At 44.2% G+C, this 23,241-nt stretch overlaps 1 protein-coding gene across 4 annotated transcripts in view; it reads left to right on the top strand.

The window, feature by feature from the left end:
- MME (membrane metalloendopeptidase) overlaps positions 1-23,241 on the top strand; it is a 134,536-nt gene that overhangs the window by 31,342 nt on the left and 79,953 nt on the right. The window contains exons 1-3 of one of the 4 annotated variants that reach the window (XM_049867419.1): positions 686-1,318; positions 6,878-7,047; positions 7,770-7,805. In XM_049867419.1, coding sequence (XP_049723376.1) covers positions 6,888-7,047; positions 7,770-7,805 — 196 coding nt within the window. In that variant the 5' untranslated portion in view covers positions 686-1,318; positions 6,878-6,887. Of the gene's footprint in view, positions 1-685; positions 1,319-1,443; positions 1,579-1,828; positions 2,013-6,877; positions 7,048-7,769; positions 7,806-23,241 lie in introns of those variants that run through there. The other 3 variants (XM_049867420.1, XM_049867422.1, XM_049867423.1) reach the window with 3 other exon arrangements.

The following is a 23,241-nucleotide window of genomic DNA, read 5'->3' as shown; positions in this document are numbered from 1 at the left end:
TTCTGAAGTCTACGCATTAGATGGCTCTATATTAATCTGATTATTTCCAGATTATTTAACCTTTTTTTGAAATGTCTCTCCATTTTATTCCACTTTCTATTCATTTGTGTGTATCACTTTGTCACCTTGCTTTTCAGCTTCTTCTATGAAAAGTATGTAAAATTTATCAGTTCAACGGCATTCCTCTCAACCGGTCATCTGGGTGTTAAAATCAGGTGTTTGCAAGTTCAGGAGAACACACCTGTATTTCAGCATGAACGCCTCAGGGTGCATGGGGCGGGGAGGGTTATAATTGTGTGTGATTCTTCCAAAGAGGAAAGGGGTAAACATTACAGCTGCTTATCTGCTTGGCATTGAAAAACTGAATTAAAGATCCTGAAGCAAAAAATTAGAGGTTCAGTTTCTCTAAGCTTCTTGACAGTTGTAGCTGCTAAAAACAGCTTTTATAAGGGAACTGCCTTTATGGAAAAAGTATTTTCTTGTTTTCTTACCCCCTTGAGAAGGAATCGCAGTGTTTTAAGTGAAAAGAGTGTGCTGCCTGGCTCCAAGGGCCAGACGTGTTACAGCCAATTCCAGTAGGCAGAGCAGACAAACTTCAGCTCATTTCTCTGTTGCGCCTCCTCCCCACCCGTGCCCCTCTGTACACGAGAATGTAAGATTCCCCAGAGTCAGGAGGTGGAAGTGGACCGTTTCAGTGCAGCTGGTCGCTCTTGACATCACATTGCCGTGACCAAGGAAAAGAAAGAAGGCAAGACAGGGGTAGGAGAAAGAAAAGGAAGTAAAAAAGAGGTGAAGGAAGAGAAAATAAAAAAGCGGGGGAAAGAAAGGAGAGAGGGAGAGAAAAGAAGTAAAAGGAGAAAGGAAAGAAGGAAGCTTGGATGAAGGGAGGAAAAGAAGGAGCGAGAAAGAAAGCGAGAGAAAAGGGAATCAGTATTGTCTCGGGTCCACTAGGAGCAGAGACAGAACCCTCTTCAGCACTACAGAATCCCCAAGAGGCAATGTATTGTTTTCCTGAAAGCCCCGAAGCCAAGCAATTCCAAGAATGTTTGGCAAAGCCCTTTGGGGACTGGTGAGGTGGGGGGCGGGGGCAGTGGGGGTAGACTTTCTCGCCCCCCACCCCGGCCCCTCACGCCCTGAGACCTAGCGGAAACCTTCAGGTCACCCGGGGAACTGCGGCTCCGGCGGGTCCTGCAGGGCGAGGCGGGGGGGCGTGCGCCGAGACGCGCGGGCCGCGGGGATGTGCCAGTGGCGAAGCCCGGCCGAGCGCAGGCGGGAGCAGCCGCCCAACTCCCGGCGCAGGAGCTGCTGAGAGGCCACGGTGAGTCTCTCCGGGGGCGGGTCCCAGGGATGCCCGGGTTCCCCGTCGCCCCCGTCCCCCCCGTCCCCGGCCCAGGCGGGCCCGGAGCCCTCCCCAGAGTCCGGCCTCGGCTCGGCGCCGCCACCCGGAGCCCGCGCCGCCCCGGGCGCGCTGGGCGGACGCACGGACGGACCGGCGCTCGGCGGCTCCCGGCCCCGGCCCGCGCGCTCATTGGTCGGGATGTGTGCTCGGCAGCCTCCAACTTCTCCCGCATCCCACTGGTGAGTCCCGGGAGAGCGAGCCGGCACCCGGGTGCTGGCGGCGAGGGGTCCGATGGGCGCGAGCGTGCGGGGCGGCGGGCGCCGGGGCCCGGGGAGCGGCCGCCCGAGGCGCACGGAGCGGCTCGGCGGCCAAGGTCCGGCGTGGTGCGCGCCCCGGACTCCGTGGCCTGGGGCGGGGGAGGCGTGTCCTGGGAAGGAGCGGCCAGTGGGACGTGGGGAGCGGGGCCGGGGGCAGAGAGGGGCCCGCGGAGGGCGCGGCCGGGCTGTCAGGTCGCCGCTCGGGCTGGCGTCCCCCGCCCGGTGCAGCCGCTCTGCCTCGCCGAGTTGTTGGCTTACGGAGACCGACGCTACCAAATTGCAGTCGAGCTGACTTGGGGGCTGGAAATTTCTGCGGTAGAGACACTGATTTTTTTTTTTTTTTTTTGGAAAGCAAGGTTTGTTTTCATTTTGGTTTCTGTCGGATTGTCCCCCTCATTTATAACTCACTTTTCTATTTTTCGCTTTTCTTAACCTAAAGATCTTTTCATTGTCCCGCCTCTTCATCTTGCTTTGAACCTTAATTTCCTATTCTGTAATTATTTCACCCTCGAATCACACCAGGGTTGGGTGGCGGGAGGTGGAGGGGGGGTTCTTTTGCAAATTAAGTTCTAAGACCCTCTCCTTACTAATTGGCCTCAATCTACTTATATTACTGGAAAATAAGGGCAGTTTTTGCAAGCGAACACACCTCTTTAGTGTATCAAGTCTGTTCCATCTTCATATATGACTCAACTGGGAGTTTTATGAAACCGAGAACTAGTCCCAGACTCGCCTGTTAGCATTTGGAAGCTTCTAATCGGAAAACCCGCTAGGAAGGCCTGCAGCTTCCCCCTCTTACCTTATTGCGGGGTTCCAGCACTTAAAAAAAGAAAAAGAAATTGCCCCGTAGTTTCTTGACCTCAATGCTGTGACTTGGTTGTGTGGCGACACTACACGTGGGAGCAATGTGGGGGGACCTCGCGCCAGGACTCCGTATTCCAGGCCCGGGGACACTTAGTAATTAATATCCAGGGAAACCGGAGAAGGTGTCTGCTGCATACCTGCACCTTAGCTTCAGTGCCTGTAGTCTAAATACTGAACCTGCCTCGCCTCTTCCCGTGCCTCAGTTTCCACGATACAAGCTGTAATTGCCTAGCACGGCCGCAAGGACTTGGAGAAATATGGTAATGCAGTAATGTGCTGGGGTGGTGAAAATGGCTTAGGCTGGGAGACGCCCTTTCAACCAGGGGCTTATCCCCCAGGTTCCTGAAGTTGCCTGGCTGCTACGTGACATGTTTATACGCAACTGGTGTAAGAGTTGCTGCTTTGCCTTGCTTTGAAATTGAGCTTATGCTTAAGCAAAATAACCATTTATTCTGTCAGTGGTGTTGGCAGGCTGAAGAGTGGGAAGGGGAGGACAGAGACCTCTTGTTGGGTCAGACCTCCTAGTTCTCTTTTGTCTCCCTCTGTGGATGTGCCTGGTGGCATAGTGGTTAAGTGCTAGGGCTCCTGACCAAAAGGCCGGCAGTTCAAATCCACCAGGCGCTCCTTAGAAACTTAGGCAGTTCTACTCTGTCCTGTAGTGTCCTATGAGTTGGAATCAACTGGACGTCCCTGGGTTTGGTTTTGGTTTGTGGAAGTACCTACTTTCTGGGCTTAAGCTGTCCAGCCTCTCCCATTGAGGTGAAGTGTTTTGATGTCTTGCGTATACTTCTGCATATCCTGCTTTAGATGGGACAGAAGTACCAGCTTTATCATTTTTTATGTTTTCTTATTTAATCATACTTCTCCCCGCTTTTCCTCCCTCCCCAAAATGGAATTGGGTTGTGTGTGGTTGAGCTGGATATTCAAGTGCCTGTGGGTTGATGGTCTGTTCTGTGCTGGGGTTCAAGACTCTGACCCCTATGGTCTTAAAGGAAACAGCGAGGCCGTCAAAATTCACTGGAGTAAACGACCGAGTTAGTTAGGAGCTTAAACTTGCCTAGTTTCTGCCTTTGCTCGGTGCTGTTGAAAAGTGCTCCTTGGGCGCAACAGACTTGATTGAAGAATGTGTAGAGCATTGACAGAAGGGGCAGGTGGGGACTGTTCGCAGGTTCATTCAGAGGTGATAGTCTCTCGATGCAGATAGACGGACTAAGGCTCCAGCCACTGCCTTGATTTCCTCCTGACTGTACCTGCAACGTTAGGTACAGCAACACTAAGAGCTCCAGTCTCAAGGGTAGGAAGGAGACATCAGTGGGAAGTTCACCGAAAGGGAAGAAGAAATGCCTGCCAACAAGCCTGGCTGCCTCAGAAAGCCTGGTGGTGCCAAAGAGCACCTGAGATTAACCCCTTGGCTGTCCTGGTTCCCCGGCCTTATGTTTTCCTTAGAGAACCTGATTCCTCTTTCTCAGAGAGAACCAAAAAGAGAAACGGGTCATTTTATACCAGGAAAGCACTCCTCCAGATCGTCTTCTGAAATATTATTAGAGCAGAGGGGAGAAAGATTTGAGAAAGGGAAATACTTCAGCAAATATGGTAAATATTCAGATGTCCTCCAAGTCAGCCTTGAAATCTTCTGAGGGAGCTGGTCTTTAACTGTTCACCTCTCTGTAGGCATGCAAGTATTAAGTTTGTTCCCATCTGTTTTCACCCCAGCCCCCATCCCAAGTGGTGGGCATCTCTGGTAAAATAGTGTGATCAGTGTAATTCCATATCATAACACTCAGGCTGTGAGAATCAGCCAGCCGACATGAGTTACGTAACCATCAAGTAGGCCGTTTTAACATTCAGGTACATTACATTCCACTTTTATTGAGCAGACACAGTTTTCATTGTCTAATAAAATATTTTTATTGGATAGTCTGTCCTTGGTTATAGCCTCGTGTAATCAAGTGGACAGTATGTTTCAGACTTTGTATCCAGAACCTTAAAGTCCATTTGTGGTTCATTTATTAATAACTCACTGGGGAGATTAAATTCCTAGTTAGCTGCTGGATCTCCCAGACCACACTTCAAGTGGGGAATTTGTTTTTCATTTACTTCCTTGCCTCAGTTGCCACCAAACACACCCTCAGGGTGTTTAAAAAAAAACGTATGTATTAGACAAAGATCTTGAAAGACAAGAGCATTTCTGAGCAGTCCCTTCATCTAGAACCTAGATTACGCTGATTGATTTGTATCCAGGTGTCAGGGGCTGATCTGTTAGTTTAAGGTATTCTCTTTTCTTTACTCACCCAGAGTAAATGGTGAATGGCTGATAAAGAATCGCTAGATCTCTAAAAGAAACAGAATGAAATCTAATATTTAGGTTTGTATACACTCAATTTTCCCTCAAAACTTCTGCAGTGAGGTGCACTGTAGCCTTTTCTGCATGGTGACACTGTGTTATTTCAAACAGTAACCAAGTGTGATCTTTGTAAAGAACACTTACTGGTTGTGCAGCCTTGGATAAGTTACCTGACTATGGTGTCCCCTGATTTCCAAAAGTATAGATTTGGAGTATTAATATCCATCTCATGAAGTTTAAATGAGTTAAAACAAACAAAAAAAAACTCATTGCCATCAGGTTGATTCCGATTCATAACCACCGTGTATGACAGAATAGAACCGCCCCATAGGGTTTCCAAGGAGTGGCTGGTAGATTTGAACTGCCCACCTTTTGTTTAGCAGTCAAGCCCTTAGCCATGGTGCCACCAGGGCTCCTTAAGTGAGTTAGCCCATGTAAAGCACAGAGAAGCTTGTCTGGCACGTAGAAGTACTCATAAAATGGAGCCCTGGGTGGTGCAAAGGAGTTAAGCCCTCGACTACTAACTGAAGGATTGGTGGTGACCACACTCAGAGGCACATCTGACGAAAGATGGGGTGATCTGCTTCTGGAAGGTCACAGCCCTGAAAACCCTGTGTAGTGCAGTTCTCCTCTGACACACACGGGGTCACCAAGAGTTGGAATTGACTCAATGGCAACTTTTTTTTAGGGGGAGGGGGCGGTAATTAGTGGAAGTATTAATTTAAATACAAGTAAAATATGCCCTGACAGGGAACACAACAGAGAATCCCTGATGGAGCAGGAGAAAACCTCAAAATTCTAGTAAAAAGACCAGACTTAATGGTCTGACTGAGACTGGAGGGACCCCAGAGGTCATGGCCCCCAGACTTTCTGTTAGCCCAAAACTAAAACCATTCCCGAAGCCAACTCTTCAGACAAAGATTAGACTGGACTGTAAGACAGAAATGATACTGTGAGGAGTGAGCTTCTTGGCTCGAGTAGACACATAAGACTCTGTGGGCAGCTCCTGTCTGGAGGCAAGGTGAGAAGGCAGAGGGGGACAGGAGCTGGCTGAATGGACACGGGAAATACAGGGTAGAGAGAAGGAGTGTGCTGTCACGTTGTAGGGAGAGCAACTAGGGTCACATAACAATGTGTATATACGTTTTTGTATCAAAAACTGACTTGAATTGTGAACTTTCACTTAAAGCACAATAATAAATAAATACAAGTAAAATGTATGTCTTAACAGTTGAAACCCTGACCTAAAAGATGAATTTTTTTTTTTTTAAATCGTGTTTTCTTTTTTCTTCAGTTGCACAGGAAAACATTGATTATGTTTAAAACCGTCCATCCCAAAGTGCAGACTGCTGACTTGTGGTCCAAGAAGTGACCATTTTCAGAGTGTTGTCTAACCAGTTAATAGATATTCATACCAGCAGCAGTAGTAATTTTGAACTGTAAAAATAAAAGTTGTTTTTGAGACTTAAAAATAAACTACCTCAAGTGTACCCTCCCCCCCCCCCCCGCCCCGGTTTTTTATCTGTATTCAAATTTCAGGTTACTGCTTAGTCAAAACTCGTCGTATTAGTCATTGCTTTCTGAGCCACTGGGGCAAGATATAAGATGAACCTTTGCCATTAGTGCAAAGTTCAGAAGGGTTGGTTTAAAACTTCCCTCAATGATGGTATGGCAATGGTTTGCTTGTGAGCTGCTGAAATAACCCTGCGTGAGTATGTCCCCGAGTCTCTGTGTCTAATTTCGTTTGGCTCTTCAGAGATATGTGTGTGTGTGTGTGTGTGTGTGTGTGTATCAGCTTTGGACTGGAACCGATCAAATATATCTGATTCTATAGCCTTCCCTTTGATAATCAAAACTCTGGACTTTTCAACTAAAACTTTCATTTCTTTCTACTTTAAGACAAATTAGCTGTTTACTCTTATTCAGGCACCTTAAGCATCAGGTAAATTTATATGTATATATCTTCTTTTTATTTATTTACCTGTTGTTAGAAGCATTTTTCTTTATTTGCAGATTTTAGGTGATGGGTAAATCAGAAAGTCAGATGGATATCACTGATATCAACACTCCAAAGCCAAAAAACAAACCACGATGGACCCCGCTGGAGATCAGCCTCTCGGTCCTGGTCCTGCTCCTCACCATCATAGCTGTGACGATGATAGCACTCTACGCCACCTACGATGGTGAGCCGCTACCCCGGTTGCACGCCAGCAAACGTGAAGGACACAGACGTCTTCATCTTACGCTTTTGCCCACTAACAAATGTGTTAAGAGGACAAACACTTAAGGGTGATATAAAGACTTATTTATAAAATGCGACACGAGTATGTCAAAACTGTTGACTTTGGCCGAAGTACCACGTCTTTTCTGTTTGTGTTGAGTTATTAATTACCCAGTGTACTTAGTATACTTGTGCTTATTTTATGAAGATTCTAATGTATAATTTTATTTGAATAAAGTAGACACAATTTCATGGCCAAGTTCAGCCATGGTCATTAGTCAGCTTTTATTGTGTCAGTGAAGTTCTAAAGGGCTACATGGGAATTTAAAAGGTCTAATTTGTGTCTTAGAAGTTTTTCTCAATAAAGATTACCAAAGATTCATTCGGTAATGGGGGGTGGGGAGAAAAGATTACCAGACTAAAATAACTATTTCCATTTAGTAGGCCTTTGTCTTGGTAGGTTGAGATGATACAATGAACACATTTTTCTTCATGATCCATTTTAAATTTAGGATTTTCCTATTTATTTATTTTTCCCTCTAACCACTGACAATGACATAATATTAAAGTTTTAGCTCTTGTTTAAGGAATAGTTTGTTTAATTGGCAGTTTAAAATAACAAAACATAGAGAGAAATCAGAAAATATATTACAAATATTTATGCGTATTCCCTCCTTTTTCTAGATGGCATTTGCAAGTCATCGGGCTGCATAAAATCAGGTAAGATTCTGTCTAAAATTAATAGCTTATGACATTTAAAACTCAAATACTGATAGATATATATCTACATTTGCTTTATTTATACTCGTAATCATTCTGGAAAGGGAAATTAAAATATTTGTAAATAGATTAATTAACCTTATTCTAAAAAAAATAGTTTACTGTTTTTAGGCCTGGGATTTATGGTAGGGCTACAGAGAACTGTACCTCTAGCTTTATAAAGCTTAATAAAGAAAATCAACACATATTCTCATCTTATCGTTAATTACTAAATTTCTTGATGCAAATTATTCAAGGAGTAGAAACAGAGAAGGGAAATGACATGCAGTTATGCAAGCCTTCGTGGGGAAGTTGAGATTCGAGAGGGTCTTTAATGCAGGGCTAGGGTCTGAAAATAGGGGCAACAGAGGAGGGAATTCCAAACAAGAACAACAGGAATAAATTAAGTTGTTGAGAAGCTGTGAAAACGGAGGTTTGACGCATAGGGGTCCGTTATGGAGAGCCTTGAAAACCCGTGTCTCACTTTGATGTTGTAATAAAGAAGTCATGAATATTTTCACGAGCAGAGGAGTGATAAGGCAGAAATTGAAAGATGACTCTGGAAGTTTTAGGCTGGTTGGATTGAGTGAGAGAAGATGGGCAGGTGGGGGGCTGCTGCTGAAATCTGGTGTGTGGAGGAGGTCAGCCCGTGGTGGGCTGACAGCTGAGAGACTACGTGAAGGGGGACATAAGATGACTCAGCATTGCTGGCTGGCCCAATGAAATGAAGGGTGTGAATGAGTTGAAAATGACAGCAAGTTTTAAAACCCGAGGGATTCAGGAGAATGGTGGCAGCCCACACAGAAATAGAAAAAAATAGGAAATATGTTTGTGTCCTAGTCATCTAGTGCTGCTATAACAGAAATACCAAAGGGAATGGCTTTAACAAAGAGAAGTTTATTCTCTCACGGTCCAGTAGGCTAGAAGTCTGAATTCAGGGCGCCAGCTCCAGGGGAAGGCTTTGTCTCTCTGTCAGCTCTGAAGGAAGGTCCTTGTATGCATCAGTCTTCCCTTGGTCTGGGAGTATCTCAGCACAGGAACCTCAGGTCCAAAGGATACACTCTGCTCCCAGTGCTGCTTTCTTGGTGGCATGAAGTTCCCAACCTTCAGGTTCCTTCTCTTTCCTTCTTATCTCTTGAGAGATAAAAGGTGGTGCAGCCTACACCCCAGGGGAACTCCCTTTACATTGGATCAGGGATGTGATCTGGTAAGGGTGTTACAATCCCACCATAATCCTCTTTAACATAAAATTACAATCACAAAACGGAGGACAACCACAGAATACTGGGAATTGTGGCCTAACCAAGTTGATGCACACTATTTTGGAGGGACATAATTCAATCCATGACAGTTTGTTTTCAGGGAGAAACGTGATTCATATAGACCTGGAGACGTTTGGTCTAAGCCAGGGTAGAGGGACAGCAGGAAGTTAGAGATGGGCAAAAGAAGCAGGGACTCTGGATTTGGGCCCCTCGGCTCAGGGGTGATAGCTGAAATCTCGAGATTTTTGAGTTCCATACAAGAAGAATAAAAGAGAACCAAGGCCTAAACTTAGAAGGACATGAAGAATTAGGATAAAAGAAAAAGAAAAGGCAGGGAGGAGAAGGAGAACTGGATAGAGCGGTATAAGTCACATTAATAAGTGTGGTAAAAAAAAAAGAAGAGCATTTTGACAAGGAGAAAGACAGTGGTAGCTGGGTTCACCTTGCTAGAGATGCCGAGTGTATTAAGGACTGCAAAGCTAGGAGATAACCAGAGGTCAATACGTAAGTGAAAGTTTCTCAAAGCACGGTAGACGTGAACATGTAAGAGGGCAGCTGGTGAAAAGAAAGGAGGGAGAGGACTTGGGAGGGAGCAAGGGTAACTTGGACAACTTGGGCTCATAGCAGCTGTCCTGGTCACCTAGTGCTGCTATAACAGAAATGCCACAAGTGGATGGCTTTAACAAAGAGACATTTATTCTCTCACAGCTCAGGTGGCTACAAGTCCAAATTCAGGACGCCTTTTTTAAAACACAAACCCAATGCCTTTACCACACCTGAATAAAGAAATAAGTTATAATCATAAAATTTCTCATCAGTCTTCAATTTGTTCAGTTGCCTTCTGAATATTTAAAATATTTTGTTCATATTGGGATTCAGTAACGTCCGGTGACAATTAGTTGATGTGTCTCTTACATCTCCTAATCTGTCTCCATTTCTCTGCCTTGCATTTCATTTCTGAAGAAACTAGATCCTTTGACGAGGTAGGGATACATTTCTAAAACCCTACAGGTGGTTGTACCCAGGGACCTAGACTAGTTCCTCTAGCAATGCCAACCCCAGACAGCGGTACGACATTCAGAATCTGGAATTTTAAATGTGGCTTAACGTTTGGTGATGTGGCCTTTTTATCGTCTTTTGGCAATGTCTTGATTCATTAAAATGTATTTAACGAGCACCCTTTAATTTTAGCTTAGAAATCAAACACCTTGCATAACTGTGTCTTGGCAGAGAAATGTATGCAGTAGAATCGCTTCCGTGGTAAACAAGGTTGCTGTGTGTTTCTCTTCATTCTGCTCTGTTGGTTCACAAGCTGTTGGAATACATTTATATTCGTAGTTACTATTCTTCCTGGGGAAAAATGAAAGATGATGCATACCCTCATGCCCCTGTACACACACACACACACACACACACACACACATACACACACAGAGTCCTCTGCTGCTTAGGAAATCTTTTCTGCCACAGGGAATACAAGTGCTGCTTTTAGAAGGTGCTGCATACTAAGAAAATTCTAGGGAAATCCTGGAGAGAAGAAAGTAACAACAGAAAGAATGGAGTGAATGGAACAGAAAATAGGTGAAAGAAGGATGCAGAAAAAAATGAAAAAACAACCTACTGCCCAATTTATAAATCATTCTAAAAGACTGAGAGGTTACAACCCGAGCACAGAAGTTCTTAGAATTGGAAAAGTAGGTCTTGATATCCAGTGTGCTTCATTTAGTGAAAGTTGGTTCTACCTTGAGCCTTTCTCCCAATGGAAAGGAATGTTGTGGCAAGTGTGTTTCTCTCTTTCATCCTTTGAAGCCAAGGAGTCAAGTAGAACAGTGCCAGGCAAAAATGAAACATGTAGAAGGCTGTGGATCACCCTGAAATCTGTTTAAAGTGAGGTAATTTAAATAATACCATTTCTAATTTAAATATTTGTAAACACATGAACCAATATTCATAACAACAAAAAAGAAACCAAACCCATGGTCATCAAGCCAACCCCGACGCATGGCAGCCCCACGTGGTACAGTGTACAACTGCTTAATAGGGTTTTCTTGGCTGTAATCTTGGCAGAAGCAAATCCCCAGGCCTTTCTTCCATGGCACAGCTGGGTGGGTTCAAGCCGCCAACCTTTAGGTTAGTAGTTGAGTGCAAACCTTTTACACCACTCAGGGACCTAAGAAACAAAACTTGTTGCCATCGATTTGATTTTGACTCAAGGAAGACACACTTTAAAATGACTTAAATGTCTGAGGATATAACTTGCCTGTAGAGTTGCTATGAGTCAGAATTGACTCGACAGCAACAGGTTTGGTTTTATATATGAAATAGAGCCCTGGCGGTGCAGTGGTTAGGAATTCATCTGCTAACCAAAAGGTCAGCAGTTCGAATCCATGAGCCGCTCCTTGGAAACCCTGTGGAGCAGTTGTACTCTGTCCTATAGGGTCACTGTGAGTCAGAATTGACTCGATGACAAAGGATTTGGTGTTGGTTTTTTTATATATGAAATGCATCAGTATGAAAAATTATACCAAAACAAAATATAAAAACCACTTCTTAACAAATAATTTTTAAAGCAGTGTTCAAAGCATTACTATTAAAAGTATGAGTAATATTATTCACCTTTTTTTACCATATAAAATGGTCAGAAACATACCTGATATAGATCTTACGTGTAATTTCTCAAATTTCTGTAGGTAAACCTAGAGCCTGAAACTGGCCTCCATTGCATATAAGTTTCCTAACTCGGTAGATTTCAAGGAATCATACGGGCAAAGTCGGGGTTTCTCAACTTGATTGTGGTTGACATTTTGGGCTCGATGAGTCTTTGCTGTGGGGTGGCTGTTGTGTGCATTGTGGGATGTTGTGTTGGTTACCTAGTGCTGAGTCGGGATCTACTGGACAGCAATCGGTTTTTTTTTTATATTTAAATGGGGCTATAACAGAAATACCACAAATGAGTGGCTTTAACAAATAGAAATTTACTCTCTCAGAGTTCAGGAGGCTAGAAGTCCAGATTCAGGGTGCCGGCTCTAAGGGAAGGCTTTCTCTCTCTGTTGGGCAGGGGGATGTTCTTGTCATCAGTCTCCCCCCAGTCTAGGAGCTTCTCGGCACGGGGACCCCAGGTCCAAAGGATAAACTCTGCTCCTGCCTCTTCTTTCTTGGTGGTAGAGGTCCCTATCTCTCTGCTCACTTTTCTCTCCTTTTATCTCTTGTAAGATAAAAGGTGATGCAGGCCATACCCCAGGGAAACTCTCCTTAAATCAGATCAGGGCTGTGACCTGAGTAAGTGTGTTGAATCTCTCCCTGATCCTCTTTAACTTAACCCAATCTTGCCGCATTTACCGCAGGCAGAGATTAGGATTTACAACACATAGGACAGTTACATCAGGTCACAAAATGGAGGACAGCCACACAATACTGGGAATTGTGGCCTATACAAGTTGACACATATTTTTGAGGGACACAATTCAATCCATGACAAATGTTTAGTGGCACCCCTGGCTTCTACCCACTAGAATCCCCATAGCACCCTATGTTCAGTTGTGACAAGAGAAAAATGTCTCCAGACATTGCTCACCACCCTGGGGATGGGGGTTGGGATGGGGTGTGGGGGAAAGGCAGAATCACCTCCAGTTGGGTATCCCTGTTTTAAGTAACCTGAAGAGGTCATCTAAAGTTTTTCCCTCTGTGGTTGTCAGAATAATACCCTCACCCCAAAGATATCTATGCCTTAATCCCTAGAACCTGTAAATATGTTACCTTCTATGTCAAAAAGGACTTTGGGGATGTGATTAAGATAAGGATAATGAGGTGGGGAAATTTTCCTGGATTATCAGAGTGGGCCCAATGTAATGGCAAGTGCCCTTATAAGAAGGAGGGAGGAGGGTCCTTCTAAGAGGAGATTGATAATGTAAGCAAAGGCCAGAGTGACGGGGGGCCACAAGCCAAAGAATGCAGGTGGCTTCTAGGAACTAGAAAAGGCAAGAAACAGATTCTCCCCAGAGCTTCCAGAAAGTACACAGCCTGCCGACCCTTTTTGACTTCTGGCCTCCAGAACTGCAAGATAATAATGTGTAGTGTTTTAAGCCACTCAGTTTATGGGAACTTGTTACGGGAATGATAGGAAAATAACATACTCTCCTTAGTCCTGTTCTTTTAAGTTGTCTTTGGAGAGTTAAGACACAAATACACAAGTGTTTCTCACTGAACTGCTGTTTTATTGTAAATCGAGGGGCGCACACTGGGGAGTCCCTGGGCGGTGCAAATAGTTAAGCGCTGGATTACTAACCAAAGGGTTGGTGGTTCAGGCCCTCCCAGAGATGCCTCAGAATCAGGGCCTGGTGATCTGCTTCCGAGAGGTCCCAGCAGTTCTACTCGGCTTTCTGTGATCACCACGAGTCAGGTCAACTCCATGGCCACTAGCTAACAACAACAAAGTATGTAGGACCAAGACAGGAGTGTCACACAGGTTGGCTGAACAAGACTGGAGGAGGAGAGGAATGGAATAGCGAAAAGGAAAGGAAAGCAAAGCGGGCACTTACTGCACGCTGTTGGTCCTGGCACTGCTGTAAGCAGGTCATGTGTATTGACTCATTTGATCCCCACAATGACTCTCTGAGGTCACAGCCTTATTACCGTCTTTTTACAGATGAACAAACTCGGGCTGGGATTTACACCCAGGAACCCTGGCTTCAGAGCCCATATTCATAACCACTTTTCTATGCTGCCTCAGAGGAGACCAGAAGTCTTCTGTACTCTAATGCCCAATGCCTATGTATATAGTGTATGAAAGTGGGTTGTCTCTTTTCCTGCTGTAACTTGGAAATCAAAGAGTTGAAATAATTAAATCACACCTAGGAGGAGGGGAATAAGTATCTCCTAGGCCCAGAAACCAGCTACTTTCTCAAGAGTGGTGACAGGAATTGACAGATTTGGAGGAGCAAATGTTAGCCACGTGATTCAAAACCTTCCACAAGCTAAAGAAGTTAAGATACGTGAGCAATGCGATCCCAAGAGAGGGAGCAGGACCACCTGCACGGTTATTCAGGTTGTACACTGCCCAAATGTATGCGGCTTCCCTAAGACATAGGCTCGTGGAGGATCAAGACCTGGATGACACACTCATCAGGACCATCCACTCCTTCTACTTGAATTCTCTACTCACCAGGCAAACTTTGGATGACTATTTAGTTTTTAATACAGAAAAGGAAGCTCTCTGTTCCCTAGAAAGATATAAGCAGCCTGGTGACAGGTGTTCTCATTCTGATATAATTGTCAGTTTTGTGTGGCTTGAGCCATGAACCTGGAAATGAGCATTCCAACTAGCTGGTCCTATCTGCAAGGACCAGATCCTGGCAATGCCTTACATGAAGTGTCTTGGCATCACCATCTGGCCTTTCCCTTGCAACAGTGAGCATCTCTGGATCTCTATGGACCGTGGTGCCTTCCTTCTTGCCTGTTAGCACCCCAGCAACCCCCAGGAATTAAAAATGGCGCAATTAGATAGGTACAGGAAGGACTGCAGGCTGACTCCTGAGAACTGCCAGCCCTGTAGCAACCATTCAAAGTAGGAGATGGGGCTATTTCATTATGTAATTAAGTTGGAAAAAAAAAAAAATCCTTTAGGCAGTAAGAACTCAGCAGGCACCCTAGTGGAAAGACCACTGAAGCACACCTTTATTAATTTAAATGTGTGCTATGTGGCTGTTTGCCTTGGGCAGCTTCCCTGGGATGGTTTTCACGACAATTGTGCAGCAATAACCCAAAACCAAACCTCATGCCATCAAGTCGGTTCCAACTCATAGCAACACTGTAGGACAGAGGGGAACTGCCTCATGGGGCTTCCAAAGCTGTAATCTTTAGGGAAGTAGACTGCCATGTCTTTTTCCTGTGGAGCAGCTGGTAAATTCGAACCACTGACCTTTAGCAGCCAAGCCCTTTAACCACTGTGCCATCTTAAAATTTCTTTAGTCAAAACTAATATCTGTCAGTCAAATCCTGTTTTCTCGTAAAGGAGTCAATTATGTGATAAATACCTGTTGCCATAGAACAAATTCCAACTCATAGTGACCCTATACGACAGAGTAGAACTGCCCCATAGGGTTTCTAAGGAGTGGCTGCTGTATTCCAACTGCTGACCTTTTGGTTACCAGCCGTAGCTCACCGTAGCTTCTAACCACTTCACCACCAGAGCTCCAGGTGATAAATACACACCTATATAGCATGTTTTCCTTCTAGGTAAATTTTAATCAGAAGGGCACCATAATTGTTTTATGTATGGTCAAGGGACAGAAAACATATATAATTTGAATTAAGAAGCTAAAAAAAAAAAAAAGGGAAAGAAAAATAGCAATGCTCTGGTAAACTTATTTGAGAACCCAAAGGTTCATTTTACAGTGACAAAAATTAGCTGTGTGTAAACAGGGGGAATATAAACCGTAGCTTAGGCTGGGATGAGGACCCAGGTTTCACACTTGACATTTTAGGGTGAGAGAGATGGGAAACCTCCTCTGTAGTTGGAGGATCCTGCTTTGTCCTGCTCAGGGCCAAATCCATGAGGTAGCAAGTGGCTTCTTACTGAATCTTTGATATAATAAAAACAAATTGATAAAATTAACAGAGTGTTAATGGAAAATTGAAAAATAGGGAATTGAGAGCTGTACAACCGTAACAGAAAAGTTGCACAAGCCCTTTAAATGTAAAAAAAAAAAAAAAAAATTCATTCTCTAAAACCATTCAGAAGAGGAGGCTGCTGAGATAGTTTTGATCCTGGACTGACTGAGAATTGGAATAAATTCTCTGATCAAAACACCCTCACCCTGTTGTTGTCGTTAGGTGCCATCGAGTCGGTTCCGACTCATAGTGACCCTATGCACAACAGAACAAAACACTGCCCCGTCCTGTGCCATCCTTAACAATCGCTGTTATGCTTGAGCTCATTGTTGCAGCCACTGTGTCAATCCACTTGTTGAGGGTCTTCCTCTTTTCCACTGACCCTGTACTCTGCCAAGCACGATGTCCTTCTCCAGGGACTGATCTCTCCTGACAACACGTCCAAAGTATGTAAGATGCAGTCTCGCCACCCTTGCCTCTAAGGAGCATTCTGGCCACACTTCTTCCAAGACAGATTTATTCTTCCTTCTTCGCCAACACCACAATTCAAAGGCGTCAACTCTTCTTCGGTCTTCCTTCTTCATTGCCCAGTTTTCATGTGCATATGATGCAATTGAAAATACCATGGCTTGGGTCAGGCGCACCTTAGTCTTCAAGGTGACATCTTTGCTCTTCAACACTTTGAAGAGCTCCTTTGCGGCAGATTTGCCCAATGCAATGCATCTTTTGGTTTCTTGACTGCTGCTTCCATGGCTGTTGATTGTGGATCCAAGTAAAATGAAATCCTTGACAACTTCAATCTTTTCTCTGTTTATCATGATGTTGCTCATTGGTCCAATTGTGAGGATTTTTGTTTTCTTCATGTTGAGGTGTAATCCATACTGAAGGCTGTCGTCTTTGATCTTCATTAGTAAGTGCTTCAAGTCCTCTTCACTTTCAGTAAGGAAGATTGTGTCATCTGCGTAACACAGGTTGTTAATGAGTCTTCCTCCAATCCTTCTTCATATAGTCCAGCTTCTCGGATTATTTTGTTCAGCATACAGATTAAATAGGTATGGTGAAAGAATACAACCCTGACGCACACCTTTCCTGACTTTAAACCAATTAGTATCCCCTTGTTCTGTCCGAACGACTGCCTCTTGATCTATGTAAAGGTTCCTCATGAGCACAATTAAGTGTTCTGGAATTCCCATTCTTCGCAGTGTTATCCATAGTTTGTTTTGATCCACACAGTCGAATGCCTTTGCACAGTCAATAAAACACAGGTAAACATCCTTCTGGTATTCTCTGCTTTCAGCCAGGATCCATCTGACATTAGCAATGATATCCCTGGTTCCACGTCCTCTTCTGAAACCGGCCTGAATTTCTGGCAGTTCCCTACACCCACTAAAACCCAAAAAAAAAAAAAACAAAAAAAAACCAAACCCATTGCCATCAAGTAAATTCTGACTCAGAGCGGCCCTATAGGACAGAGTAGAACTGCCCCATAGGGTTTCCAAGGAGTGGCTGGTGAATTCGAACTGCTGACCTTTTGGTTAGCAGCTGAGTTCTTAACCACTGCACCACCAGGGCTCCTCCACACCCACTAGGATGGTCAAATCAAAAATATGTCGTTGTCATTGTTTGCCATTGAGTCAATTTTCAACTCATAGCAACCCCATATGACAGAGTAGAACTGCCTGATAGGGTTTTCTAGTCTGTAATCTTCATGGAAGCGGGTCTCCAGGTCTTTCTCCTTTGGAGCCACTGGGTGGGTTCGAACTGCCAACCTTTTGGTTAGCAGTGGAACACTTAACTGTCGTGCCACCAGGGTTCCTGAATCAAAAAGACAGACAATACCAAAAGTTAGTGGAGACGTGGAGAAACTGGAACTGTCATGCATTGCTGTTGGAAAGGTGAAATATTTCATTACAAACCAACTCAAATTTTGCTCAAATTGTGAAAGCTATTTTGGAAAACAGTTTGGCAATTAAAAAAAAAAGTTAAACGTATACTTACTGTCCAACCCACCAGTTCCAGTCTTAGGAATTTACCAAAGAGAAGTAAAAACACATGTCCTCACAAGAGCTTGTATGTAATTGTTCATTACGGTATTACACCCACTCCTTACTTATCAATGTGCTTAGGTTCCAAAGACCAGGTCATTATGTGAAAATGGAGGGCGACTACATCATTACATAATGGCCAAACCCCTGAGAATCACAGCCCAGCCAAGTAAACACATAAACAGCATTACTCTCACCTCTCTCCTTGCACCTCAGTATTCATTAACTGCCAAAAGTACTCTGTTCATGGGCAAAATAGTTGGATAGTAGATTTTTTACTATTGTCGTAAATGCAAAATGTTGGATGACAAGGTAGTCGTTAAGTGAGGAGTAGGTGTATTCATAATAGCCCCAAAGTGGAAACAATCCAAGTGTCTATCAACATGCGAATAAAGGAAATGTGGTGCGTCCACGAAATGGAATTCCGCGCAGCATTAAAAAGGAGTGAAGTGCTGATAACGTGCAGCCATGCGGCTGAAGCTCAAAAACGTTATGCTAATTAAAAAAAAAACAGTCACAAAAGTCCACGTATTGTATAATTCCAACTATATAAAATTTCCAGAAAAGGCCAGACTACAGAGGCAGAAAGCAAAATAGTGGTTTTGGGTGGAAAACGGATTGGCTGCAGATGGGCACGAGGAACCTTCCTCAGCGAGGGAAGTGACCCAAGCTGGCGTAGTGATCGTTGCGCAGCTGCATGAATGTATTAAAAATCATTGGGTGAATTTTATGGTATGTAAATTATAACTCAATAAAAATGTTTAAAAAAAAAAAAAACCCTTCCCTCCTTTCCGTTTTCCGGTGTCCATTTACAATTGTCTTCTGTTTTGTTTTTATGCTTGTTATTTTATTAAATGTTGAATACATTGATTCCTGTTTTTACAATTCGAAATGATTATGTTTAGCTTTCCGTGCCTACCAAATCTAAGTTAAATAAGTAAACGCAGGCTTAGTTTGAGGGAGCCCATGTTATTTAATCATATAGGATTATATTGATGAAAACTCTATGGAAATAGTAAATCCGCAAGGAAGTTAAAATTGCCTCAGGATTAGACATTGGCAGCATTGTTCACCCGCCCTGGGATTGCACCGACAGAGGGGAGCAGCGATGTATGTGGCAGGTATACCAGCCAGCTGAATCAAGGCCCCACTCACTGGGTCTACCAGAGAGCATGTGCTGGGATAGCCCTGTTTCTGGAAAAACATACTGGTTTCACACGGATGCTGTGAAATGTATAACTGATCATGTTTGCCTTTTCACCTTGGCTGTTAGAAGATCAAGAGCCAAATTTGTTTTCAGCTCATACTGTAGGTTGGCCATAGGCCTGCAACCCAGCTATAGGACCCCTTTGTATCTTTGTATGGAATTGCCTTATTAGCATTATTCCTGTACTCCCCCTTCCTTCTCATCTAATGTATATGGTTTTATTTTATGTGCTCCTGTAAGGTGACTTTGAAATCTTTTAGGAACAATGAAGGTTAATAAATACATGCATGAGAATATAAATAAATTTCAGTAAGAGATACTGTGCAGAAGGGCTGTTAAATGGTAAACTTGGTTTCAAAGAGACGCAAGGGTTGTGTATAATTAAGGTGCGGTCTTTTGAAAGATGACTGTTGTTTTTTTTCCCCCACTAAGTCAACTTTTTTTTAAGCCAACTTAGCATGGGAGAGCTAAGATGTAAGTTTCAGCCACATCCTGTGTTGTTGGTATGTGATCTTAATTAAGTCAGTTGAGCTTTCTGCATTTCATTTTCCTTATCTACGAAATTGGAATTAAAAGTGTCTCATCTTACAGAGACAACGCGAAAGCTCATGACAGCCCATTTCATGCTAGGTGTCCTTCAGGGAGATGAACCGTAGGTAGCATGCACAGATTTGTTTCACTTAGCCCGTTATTTCATGAAAATTACAAACACTTTTTAAAGCTTTTTGTTGTGGGTCAGAGAGCGGACAGTATTTTTTTTTTTAAAAAAAGAGGAAGGTGTGACAACGAAAGAATGTATGGGGGGGGGAGTGTTTTAGATATTCTCAAATAAAAAAGTGCTGTCCTTATTTACATTTCTTTTGTCCACTGAGCTCTGTGGTGGGGGACGGGAAGGGGGGTGGGAGACGCAGTTGAGCGCACGGATCAGTTGAAGCGAGCAGGACCAGAAGTGCGGGCACTGGATCTGTGTTCCCTATGAACCAGAACCTACCTTTGGCACACCTTGGTTTGAAAGCCTTAGCTCCTCTGTGCTGGCCCCTGCAGACCCTCACTGTTAGCTCATCCCTCACCCCTGATTAACCCCTAAAAGGAAATAAGCCAGGGGCCTGCACCAAGAGGAGCTGCCTAGATCCTCCATACTCCAGGTTTGTTCTGTGGACCAGAGGCAACGACATCACATGGGAGCTTATAGAAATACAGATTCTTGGGCCCCGGCCCATTCCTACTGAATCGACATCTGCATTTTTAGCCAAGTTCCCAGGGATTAGTGTACACTTTAAAGTTTGGAGCCCTGGCGGCGCCGTCGTTAAGAGCTTGGCTGCTAACCAAAAGGTCAGCAGTTCGAATCCACCAGTTGCTCCTTGGAAACCCTATGAGGCAGGTCTCCTCTGTCCTGTGGAGTCACTGTGAGTCAGAATCGACTCAGTGGCAGCAGTATATAAGGGTTAAAGTTTGAGAAGCACTGAGGAACAGTGGTTCTCAACTGTGGCTGCTGATTAAAATAATTTGGGAAGCTTTTAAAATATACTCATGCCAGACTTTCTCCTTCCCTGCAACACAAAACTCCAGTTCCTTCAGTGCAGTGGTCTCTGTTGTATGTTAGGAGGGGAAGCAATTTAAATAAATACGCTGGCATTAAGTTGCCTCCTGTTCCCGCAGTGGAAGGAGCAGTGGAAGGATCTCTGTTAGACATTCAAAGGGAAAGCAATTTAAGTAAATAAGCTGGCATTCAGGTCTGTAGGAATTGCCTGGGCATTTGCATTTATTTTCTTTTTCATTTGCACTTCTAGAAGAAGGTGTATATTAACCAATGGATTGCTTTAATGGGTGCAATTTCAGACTGTGGTCCTCAGTGGAGAACTTAAGTCAAAGTGAGAGAGACACTGGACCCAGTCTTCTGATAATCGTGGGGAAGCTGAGCCTGGAATGCCCTCCTGAATTTCCCCAGCATAGAAGGGCTGCGAACGTGTCCATTGAAACTTCAGAACTGGCTTTTTCCCCTTATCTGTTTGTTCTTTCCTTCTTCATTCATTCAGTGTTCATTTATCTATTCCAAAAACATGAGTTGAGCACCTTCTATATGTTAAGCACTTTTCTAGACGCTGGAAAGATGAAGTCAAGATATCCCCTGCCTTCAGGAAAGCGAGTCTGGTTGGGATGACAGACCAGTAAACAAATTTCCTATGGTTTGGTAAGTGCTGTGGCGGAGATCAGCTGAGTGTGCTACAAGGCACAGAACAGAGGAGCACCTAAACTAGACCAGGTGGAGGAGTGAGCTGCTAGAGACCGTTATGAGGCCAGGAAAGTATTCCCAAGAGGAAGCGATACCCGCTAAGTTCTGAAGGCAGGTCAGGAATTGCCCCACCAGCGGGGACCGAGAAGACTACATGGAATGGATGAGTTGAGGAACCTGGTGGGGGGGGGGGTCATAGGGGCTGGAGGGTAATGTGGGAGATGATGCAGGAGAAGTAGGCCAGGGGCCAGGTCCTAATGGGCCTTATGTGCCATGCCAAGTGGGCTGTAATGCCCCCGAAGTCTATAGAATCTTAAGCAGGGTTGTGGCACTCTTAATCTTGTCTTCTATCTAGCCTAGGCCTGGTGAAGTGAAAGGTAAAGAATTACCCAGACAAAGGAATAGCCCTTTTAGTATCCTAGATGTGAGGGAGTATGGCAGGATTGAGGAACTGAAAGAATTTTGATTTGGCTAAGTCATAGAGGGTGTGTCGGGGGTTTGTAAAGGTGGGGGTGAGAAGGGGAAGTGTTGAGAGTTTGTGAAAGAGATTACCAGAAGCTGAATCATAAAGGCCCTTTTAGTCCACGTTGAAGCATTTGGACCTTATACTAATAGCAATGGGAAGTCACAGAAGGCAGGGTTTTAAATGAGGTACAACTTGGTCAGAATTGTTTGAAACGGACCACCAACTGTAAGCAAACAATGGCTGCAGGCAGGAGATCAGTTAGGCCACTGCACTTCTGTGGATGAAGGATAATGTTGGCCTGGAGTGAATGGTAGAAATGGGGGTGAAGAGAAATGGATGAGTTTGAGAAATGTCCAGCATGCAAAATTCATAAAGCACAGTATTTGCATAAATGTGAGAGGTGGTGAAAAAAGAAATGAATAAAGGTTAACTTAAGTGTCTGGCTTGGGCAGCTGAGTGTTGAGTATTGCCATTCCTCAGACCAGAGAACACAGAGGAAAACCAGGTTGGGGAATAGGCTGGGGCCAGTGCAATGAAGAGTTGTGTTTGAGGCAAGTTGGGTTAGGGGTACTGGTGAGTCTTCATGGAGCTCAGGCTGGAGATGTGGGTTCCAGAGTCATCAGCTTATGGATGATGTAGGGATTGCCCAAGAAGGAAATGGAGAGCAAGCAGAGAAGCACATCCTATAAAGCAACAACACTTAAAATGAGAAGAAGAAATTCCTCCAAAAGAGGCTGACAAGGAGTAGTCAGGGAGGTTGAAGGAAAATCAGAAAAGTGTAAAAACCACCAAAGCAAATGGAAAAGGGCCTGTCAGAAATTGGAGCCTGATCCCTGGGGTTAAATGCAGTTTAGCGGGTGAGAGGTTATACAGGAATTGAAAGCAAGGAGGAAGACGTTGAAGATTTAGGTGGAAGATGGGAAACCGGTGGACCTTGTTTCTGGAGAAGTAAGAGAATAAATCCAGAGAAAAGACAGCAGGATCACTCTTAGACAACGGGAGAAGGTTCTCCTCTTTGTCTCTTACCAGGAAGAGAGAGGCAATGATGGTTTGAATGCAAATAGGTTTGGGGTCTGGGGAAGAGTAGGAAGCTGAGTTATTGTCATCCAGCTGCTTCAGTTTCTGTGTGAAGAGTCAAGACCCATTCCTGGGAGTTGGGTGGTAGAGAAAATAAGTAAGGAGGACAAAGGGCCAATGTGAGGAGTGGAAGGGGAGGCTGACTAGGGCTATGGAGAAAGACCACCCACAGAATCGATGACCCCGTTGAAGTTGAAGGCCGTAAGTTTGAAATGGCATAACATCAGCAGTTGTGGGATTTTCCTAGCATCACTGATAATACATTTAACAGTTATTTATTGGTGCTAGGCACGGTTCTAGGTGCCAGGGATACAGAAGCGAACAACACAAAGTCACTGCCCATGAGGAACTTACAGTAAAAAAGAAGACAGACAATAAACAAATAAATGTATAAAAGACATTAATAAACGTGTCAACATAGAGTTGGAAGGGAAAAAGGAAGATGGCTGGACCGATGGAAGGTAGGCTCATTTGCATGGGGCAAGGGAAAGACATACT

This window comes from Elephas maximus, chromosome 23 (assembly GCF_024166365.1).
Source record: "Elephas maximus indicus isolate mEleMax1 chromosome 23, mEleMax1 primary haplotype, whole genome shotgun sequence".
NCBI lineage: Eukaryota > Metazoa > Chordata > Mammalia > Proboscidea > Elephantidae > Elephas > Elephas maximus.
This window is presented reverse-complemented; position numbering and strand designations above follow the sequence as displayed.